We start from the raw sequence: 9368 nt of genomic DNA, 5'->3' as shown, positions 1-9368 counted from the left end.
AGTTTTGGATCGAGATACCAAGTTTGTTGGGTATTTCGAGCATACATTGTGGAAGAAATTAAAGATGCATTTGAATTTCAGTTCATCACATCATCCATAGAAGGATGGACAAACCAAAGTTGTGCATCGAAGTTTGGGGAATTTGTTGAGATGCTTGGTTGGCAATAAACCAAAGGGTTCGGATCTGATTTTACCATGGGCAAAATTTGCATATAATAATTTTGTCAATAGGAGTATTACTAAATCATCATTCCAGATTGTATACGGGAGCAGTCACAAAAATGCTTCTAAATTAAGGAAATTGGGTAAAGGAGAAATAAGTAGTGTTGAAGCAGAAGAATTTGTTAAACATTTGAAGAATATCCATGAGGAGGTGAGGAAGCACATTATTAAGATGAATACACAGTACAAAGCTAAGGCAAATGTGAAAAAAAGATACAAGGAATTTCAAATTGGAGATGAAGTCATAGTTCATTTGAGAAAGGAGCGTTTCCTAGTGGGTACATATAATAAACTAAAAATGTAGAAGTTTGGACCATGCAAGACAGCGAAAAGGCATGATTCTAGAATTGCCTATGAAGTGGGGTTGCCTGTTGAACTAAATATTTCACCAGTATTTAATATTTCATATTTGACAGAGTACTATGAAGTCGGTGATGGGGATGAAGTTGCAAAAGCACAGTGGAGTATTCTAGCAGCTAGTTCAGCAACAAAGGAGATTAAGGAGATATTGGACAGTCGTGTTGGCAAAAGTACAAAGGACAGAACTTATGAAGAGTACCTAGTCAAATGGAAAGGGAGGCCAGTAGAAGATTCGTCATGGCTAGCAAGGGAGGAGGTTAATCGTCTTGATTTTCTTTTCAACCCCAGAGACATGATGGGATCAGTTCTCAAATTACCCTAGGTGTCTGATGCAGGAGCACCCTAGGTGTAAGAGCAATCTTGCATCACTGAAAAAGTCTTAATTTCAGAGGTAGATGTTCATCTTGGATATATCAGCCTACCAATTGAGGTTTAGTGTCATATTATGAGTATTTGTGGATTTGTTATAGATTTTTGGTGTGCAATTTTGGTATAAAAGCTTCAGGCTCACCATTGAAGACCTTAGAGGCCCCAAATGGGCTTTGAAATGGGGCCGACTTGAGCTTGTAGATAAAAAGATAGGAATTCTGAAAAATGGTTATAATAGCAAATTAGAGCAACAGTTCGATAGTTATGACCTTCTGAAGTTGGGTCGACCAAAATTTCCAAAATAAGTGTCAATGGTGTATCAAGCCAACTCAATATGTAATTTTAGAGTTAGTCAATCTCAAGGGTTAGGGTTTGATGTCTAGAAACTTCCCAGACTGTGTAAAAATGCCTATTTAAAGAATGCACATACATACTCTAGTACAACTCTAGGTGATAGTTCACAACTATGGGTGAAACACTATTGTAAGGAAGGCACCCATGTGGGTTTGCATATTGTATTTCAAAATTCTGTAAATTCACATTTGCAGTGATAATAAGAAGCCCATATTTTGTTCTCGCCAATTACTTTTGTTTCTTTGTTTCTGTTATGTGTTTGTGGAATTAAGGGGGGCATGCTTCATCAGTTAGATGGTCAACAACATAAAATGAACAAGATCAATATACATAATCTTGAGTTTCATTAGAATCTTTGTAGAGAAATTTAGCAACTATCATGTATCACTCAAGTAGAAAATATGGATGAGCCTCATGTTACTAATCATATTTCAAAAGTATACTATGACAAATTAAATCATCATGTCAAAGCAAAAGAAACCATCAAAGTTTATTTCCTTGGGAGAGGCATCTTACTAGTATTAAACTTTCTATCATACAAAAATAAAAAGGGATTTTGAATAACACTCGAAACTTTGTTTAAAATATATTTTTAAGGTTATTATAATATTTGAGCTTAACATTCTAAGAGATGTTGACACAATCCTTTACTCTTTGTTATAATGATATGGAGGGTAACTCTTGGAATTAATGGATTGATAGTTCACTCAAGGTCCATTTATCATTTATCAAGAAACTCAAATTAGAATATTAAAATAATTTTATTGAAGAGTCAAGTAAATTTATTAGGCCACCTTGAAATGTTATTCACTCCAAACCAAGTTGCATTCCCCTACCATATATACATCACTTGAGTTATCCTCTTCACTCTTAACTTGGGTTGCTCTCATCTATTCAAGTAATTCAGCTTGTTATTTTGAGTTTGTTTATGAGCTTCCCAAAATATCCTTCTCTATCCCCTTTATTTTTTTCACTTATAAGTGATTGTTGAATTCATCATGGTTATGAGAGCTCTTTATCTATAACATCATTTTAAATTCTTCATGTAGTATATTTTTACAAACAAATCTATTTTCACTTTCAGCTTGACAAAAAGGTATTCAATTCACAACATTTATGGCCATAATCTATAATATTTTGAGCATGTGTTTCTATCATAAGGATTTGGGTTTCCATCATAGCCCCCTCCTTCAAGTATAATTTCATGTGTACAATCTAGAAATTAGAGCAAAAGCCTTGACAATAAAACATGAGGATCAACTCAACATACAAAATTGATATAATATTAAGGTCGCACAACAAAAGTTAATGTGAAGAAGAATAAATTTAAAAGCATGTTAATGAACTCTCAAATGTCATTGTATTGTGCATAATCCTTGTTTAAAAAAAAAAGGTCATTTAGGAGAGAACAACATTTGTTACTACGTTAACCAAATATCTTTAGAGAACATTTTTTAACCATCATTATTTGGTTGGCTTTTGATTACTACCCTACTTTCTTGGGTAGTTTTACTTCATGTGCTACATTGTAGTTGTTTAATGGTGATTGTCTTTGGCAATTCCATTGATTCTTGTCATTTATCTATCCATTACTATCCTATTGTGCTACATGCTCTAACTTATGTAATGTTAATGGTTTCAGGGCCTTTTCAAAATCCTCGCTTTCTAATAAAAATTTAGGTTGCCACTGATAAACCACACCCGACCTCTTGCACCTTGCCATTGGGTATTCATGGACAATCACATATGCTTTAACCCAAGTCCACAAACTAAGAACTTTGAGGAAAGCAACCAGCCAAGTAGCTTGTGCATCACCAAACAATTGAGAGAAATGAAGGTCAAATCTTATATTCTTCCATAATCTCGAGCACCCTTATTTATTTCCAAAAATCACCATCAACAATAACCTTAACCTTGCTTCTTGTCAAAATATGCCATCTACAAATGGATGTCAAGACTTGTTAGAAGCCAATCTAACATGTACAATACACTATAAAGCATACCTATTTCCTATCAATGGTAATTGTTAAATTTTATTTATTTTTTACTATAATCTTCATATCTGTAAAAAAATCATAAGAGAATTAACAAACTTGCTTCGAAAAAAGTTATACCGTCAACCTTTTCCTTAATCTAATGAACCTCTCATAGTTCATCAAGATATTTTCAATTAAACAATGCCACCATTAATTAGTGTCTACAAGTTAGGCGCTTGAAGATTCTCCTTCCTAGCACCTCTACAACTAATGGAAATGGTTAAAGGGATACCCTGCATCCTGATAAACATCGTCTTAGTTTTATCACTGCTACAATTTCTTCATCCCTGTGCCAATATAAACTCCACAATGTTGCCAAAATTGTTAGCCTGGTCTGAATTTAGGCAAACATTGAGACAGCTTGAAAGAATTAAAATGATGAAGTGAACAAGTTTTATTAATAGATACATGAATCCAGGAATGAATCAAAATGACAGATATCATGCCCAACATTCATTATGATATAAAGATTATTTTTAAATCTGCAGTTAACCAGAAACACGGGCTTCTCACTTATAAACCTTGTGAAATCAACCCATACACTTCCTTTGCAAATCTCGTATTTATATCTCTGCCCAGAGCAACTGATTTCCCTAATGCCATATGCTTGTCGCTTACCTTGCAACAAAAAGCACCATAAGATTGGAAGACAAATTTGACACGGCAAAAGATCTTGATTCAAAATTTTCTTGGAGCAGACCATGAGGCAATGGTGTAAAATCAAATGGAATATTGACCTATACTCATTCTCTGAACCAATTGAGTTAAAAAGTCTTGGTGAATAGTCCATCTTTGTTTTTTTCTCTATCTTAACTTTTCCATTTAATTAAAATCAATTGAATATTGACCAGGGTCATAGTTATTCTCTTAATAAATTTATTTTATATCAAAATATCTCCTGGATAGTCCATCTTTCTTTTGTGTTTTCCATATCTTGACTTTTCTATTGGAACTTGGGGCATTCACTTCAACTTGTACCGCATTGTCTTTAGTGTTTTCAGTCTTCGACATTAGATTCTTGAATCCATCCCTGGGTAAAGTGGCACAATCTATTTAAACAAATACTAAAAATCATCTCCAAATAGTTTAAATCCCAGTATTTTGTTTTATGGCAGAAAAGTTAGGTTTCCTGTATATAGGATTCCCAACCTATATTCTCTGAGTCAAAATTTTGAATATATAGACCATCCGAAAATAAATCTAACATGCTTGCATTTACATTTACGGTTTCCACATTTTTGCATTTCATCAATGAGATTAGCCTGTAACCACCAAAGCATTCCACTGTGAATGAAATTAAAATAGAAAGAATTTCAAGAATGAGAAATTTTAGTACTTCTCATTCACTTCTTGTTCTCCAAACAGTTGCTGACATAATTAGTGCAATCAATATGGCAAGAATGACAACGATTAGAGCAACTGCACCATGCAAACTTCCAAATGTTACTACCCTCAATTTCGACAAGTCGGCGATAGATTCTTTTTCAGTTCTTCCAGGATCATCATTTCCCTTCGTGCAGGTTGAAGATGGGTTTCCACCCATCATACCCCAGAATGACATCCCAATTGTTGCAGACCCAGACTCCTCAGGCTCAAGAATTTTTGAATGATCCAGAGGACTTTTCATGGACATCAATTCTTCACAACGCTCATGTAAATCCTGTGAATGGGTAGAAATGAGGGTTAGCCAAAGTGCTTGCTATAACATATCTTAACACACTTATCTTTGAGATCTCACAAGTGAAGCATATATAATCATTATTGGAGATTACATGCCAACAAAATGCCATCTATATTCACCATAGAAGAAGCACCAACTAACCTGTATTTCATAATTAATTTGATAATGAGCACTGCAATTTAACACTGAAAATTATTCAGAGCATTCTTATGCAGAAGGGAACTCTACAGTCCACACACTCACAAAGAGAGCGTGCATGCCTGTCGTATATATTCATGGCGAACCCGTCAAAAAAATTCCTTACACATCTCAAGCTATATCCTACTTCTAATCCATTGCAAATTTTAGTAAGTTATACAACAAAACAAAACATGCATGCCAATTGTACATATTCATGTGAAGCCCATGTTGATCTTGCCTGAAGTGCTTCAAGTGATGCCCTGATCAATGGCAAGCCTCCAGCACTAATTTAAAAAGAATCCCTACGTAGTCTTACAGATACAGGCTTTGAAAAATTAATATTTATTGTCTATAGAATATTATTAGTAATTTGGTATAACCTTTCTTTTATATTGAAAGATGTTTGATGCCGAAGTTCAGAAATATTTGCATATTCTGATGTTTAAAACATATTGTAATAAACTATCTTCAGGGTGTGTGTAAGCTATGCACAGTTTTGGCACAAGAAGATTAACAAAACTTGAGCACATATGGCTTTACTAATTTATTTTAAGCATTTTTATTGACTAACAGAATATATTTTAGGTTACATGGCTTAATGTATAATACCAAACTGATCAAAACATACAATATAAAGGGGAATCATCCCAGACAACACAATAAGATTGTTGCACACACAAACAATGCCATTTTTACTTGCACAGTAGCATTACATAGCAGCATACTGACATTTTCTGTAATTAATGTTTTAGGAACACTCAAAACATTTTCTCATTGGTTGGAACTTAATTATAATTGCTTTCATATTTTGAGTTGGATTCTTTGAATGGCTTTTGCCCTTTGACTTAGAATGTCAGCAGTGACAACTTACATATGACCTAGATGATGATAAATCCTGTAAAGCTGTCGAACCTTGGAAGTATGAATTCAAAATAAGCACGAGTATAATCTCTGGATGAGATTACAACCAAGTACCCTTGAATGATGTCTCACATGGTCACACCTGTGGGCACTGCCCCCCTTGAGAGCTTTCGTTCCTGAAATATGGATCTTCAGCAGCAAACGTTTGCTCTCCAAACAACTTTAACTATTTGCAAGTGGTCAATTATGCTTTTTATGTGCACACCAAAAAGCAATGCCTTGTTTGGCTTTTTAAATCATTACTATTAAATTGTTATGTTTCTTTATCCCGAAGTTGGCATCCCATTTGGCATAATAATTAAATACTTTGACATTAATATATTAGATGCACACTTGACCCCTTATGTATTCTATAATCATCAAGATATTCAATTGAATTTATTATTTAACTAATTAATTAAAATCACAAACTCCATTAAATACCAATATCAAACCAACAATTGATCCTGCCGGCTTCCAGATATAATCGTACTGCCCTCTGACCATCCCAATGACTTATCACAAATAGTATGGTCCCAAATGTCCAAGTGACTTACTAAAGTCTGTATAAACGAAGCCAGAAAGACCTTTGCAAGGCAAACCACAAATAAACTGATGCACTGAGATGGAGAGTATCAAAGAAGACACCCAGAGGGCCAAGCTGAACAACCCTATATCACCCTCAAAGGACCTCCTAATCACCCCATTAGCCTTTGGGGATCACCGATTAATGGCTAACCTCTGAAAAACTGATGCTTAGGAAGGCACAAAAATGGGGACATTACGAATTCACATAACTGGTAATGATATAGGAAAGGAAGATCTATAAAAATATTCATCTTCCTTTCAAATGATACAAAAATAGGTGCAATTGCATTGTTAGATCACCAAGGAATGATAAGATGATCACTCAAATTTCACATGTGGGCCCTCTTACATTTACTATCTCCACCTTTCCATCTCTTTAAACAATCAATTTTTAAAAGACACTAGAAGCGTATGCCGAGCCACTTGATGGATCTAAAAAACCCTAGTGATATTTTGTTAAATTTCAACTTATCAAGATATCGGAGTATTCATTTCACACATTATACTATACTTGGACCCAGATATACTGGTGCTGTTATCATAAGGTTTTTGCTAATAAAGATATATAATCTAGGTTCTTGTGACTTTTACACCTTTGATATTTGCATTCCTTCTATGAAGAATTGGAAGTAGATTCTTATTAATAATTAAAACTAAATTGCTCTCCTTTGGTGCTACTAACTGTACCTTTATTGCTGTTGTTACCTTGAAGGTGTCCATATGCATTTCTATAGATGGTGCAAATTTCATCTTCCTAACTTGTGCTTATTTCATCATTAGATTACAGTTAGATGTTCAAAGCATAGTTGGCATAATTGCAGAGTAATCTGCGATTAGTCAAAATTGCCGAGTATTTTTGCCAGGCGAGCTTTTCCACCAAAAATCACTATTTCAAAAACTCGGCAGTTTGAAAAAACTCGCTGATTAACGGCAGAGTTTTTGGCGAGTTTTTAACAAACGAAGCCCATGCACACAGGCCAGGGATATAGGCCAAAAAATTACATTTTTCCTTCACCAGTTTTCATTTGTGCACTTTAATTAAATGTTGACAACTTTTAAGGTTCCCAAGTTTTTTTGAAAAACTGGCCGATGTTTTCTCAAATAAACTTTTTGGGGCTTGGCAAGTTGTTGCCAAATGAGAGTTTTCCAACTATGACCAGTCATCAAAGAATTGGCTTATCTATAACTATTCTTATATAATATAAAAAAAATAAGATCTGGGTTCCAAGCTTCAGTTGCATTGATACTTCACACTTACATTTTACAAGTCCATTATGCAAACATATGAAGCATTCTGCATGAGAGTAAGGCCTGATCTCTTTTCAAAAAATCATCCATTAAACATTACTGTCCATATATTGAATATAAAAGTATTCTAAATTGCAAACAAATAGCAATGCAATGACATTAAATTATAAGATGTCTGCACTGACCTGAAAAGTTTCTTTGGCTTGCAAGTAGTCACAGATGAAGATGTTATCCAACCAAGGAAAGAGCACCCTTCTAGGAAAGACAAAACTGCATTCTTCACTGGTTCAAAAGAGAGCTATGAGTCAGCTCACATATTTAACTTAGCAGTAACAGAATGTAAATATTCTGACTAGACATCAATGACTATTTTTTAAAATTAGATATTTTATATTACAGAAAATGGGAAATGTGTAGTTGTGTCCAGCCAATGAGAAGAACTAAAACATATTCTGAGATTTAACATTGAAAATAGATTTTGGCTATCAACAATAAGATCGTTATTGTCCTTTTTGCAGAAACAACACAGCCCAGGGTTATGTTATGAAAACAGCACTCAAAACTCTTTCCAGCATTTACCTATATCGTATTGTTATGCCTCGTATGAAGAACTTGCGAAAGGTAAGCCTCGTATGAAGAACTTGCGAAAGGTAAATACTTATTTTCTGGGTTGATGCTCAAGTTGAAAGAGTTGATTCTTCAGAGGACCAAAATAGAGAAATGTCCAATTGGCAATTAAACATTTTTCCCCTAAAAGCACTAATTTCTATATCTTTGCCTTCGTGCAGTGGGTCCAGTGGAGGCCAAATGGCAGCTGTAAATTTTCTGGGCTTGGGCCTAAACATTGAAAGATGCCAATCCATAACCTGTGCTTGTGCTGAACTGTACACAACTATTCAATTAAAGTAAATATTTATAATCGTCAAAAAGAATAATTAAAAAGAAAAATGTCTATCAACAGATTATACCGGCTTCCTGATGTGCTAGATGAGCAGATAAGAGAGAAAATGATAAAAGAGCTTTGCTGGAGAATACCAAAATGATCAATACGAACAACCGGCTGCTACTAAAAAAGACTGCTCTGCCCTAAATTAATATTTGAATAAAGAGAGAGAACAGCAGAAATACTTGAGACAGGCAGCCAGTTGTATGAAAAGATTACTGTTTTGTACATAATGTATTGGCTAGGAAAGAGGGGACTACATAAATATATAAGAACCAGAGCATCTAAACAACATTTATGTATAAATTCTCAAATGGAGAGAACAAAATGAATTCTACATATTCCCCAAGAAGTGACAACCATAAGGGGTTCAGAGTGACTTTCCTCATCCATTGTGTGTAATTATGATGGGTTTATTATTGAGTGTTATTGGACCATGGATTAGAGCCTGATGTCAGTATTTTCTTCACACGTTTGATTAGAGCCT

At 34.4% G+C, this 9368-nt stretch overlaps 1 protein-coding gene across 1 annotated transcript; it reads right to left on the bottom strand.

Moving 5' to 3' along the window:
• Positions 1–4372: 4372 nt before the first annotated feature.
• LOC149551460 (uncharacterized) lies at positions 4373–8801 on the bottom strand. The gene is made up of 4 exons (XM_089790098.1): positions 8717–8801; positions 8518–8614; positions 8124–8220; positions 4373–5001 (listed from the first exon to the last, which is right to left on the bottom strand). Exons 1-4 carry the CDS (start codon positions 8799–8801, stop codon positions 4681–4683), a joined length of 600 nt encoding a protein of 199 aa, XP_089646224.1. The 3' UTR covers positions 4373–4680.
• Positions 8802–9368: the final 567 nt, after the last annotated feature.

This window comes from Cupressus sempervirens, chromosome 6 (genome assembly GCF_028749045.1).
Source record: "Cupressus sempervirens isolate cs-2001-9-10 chromosome 6, ASM2874904v1, whole genome shotgun sequence".
NCBI classification, from domain to species: Eukaryota; Viridiplantae; Streptophyta; class Pinopsida; order Cupressales; family Cupressaceae; genus Cupressus; species Cupressus sempervirens.
This window is presented reverse-complemented; position numbering and strand designations above follow the sequence as displayed.

What these genes read in the sequence shown, in the direction of transcription:
- LOC149551460 (XM_089790098.1), bottom strand. Translation starts at nt 8,801, where the DNA reads ATGGATTGGCATCTTTCAATGTTTAGGCCCAAGCCCAGAAAATTTACA. An exon ending in GGCATAACAATACGATATAG is followed by an intron (nt 8,221 to 8,517) that starts GTAAATGCTGGA and finishes CTTTTGAACCAG; the next exon opens with TGAAGAATGCAGTTTTGTCT. An exon ending in AAGCCAAAGAAACTTTTCAG is followed by an intron (nt 5,002 to 8,123) that starts GTCAGTGCAGAC and finishes ACCCATTCACAG; the next exon opens with GATTTACATGAGCGTTGTGA.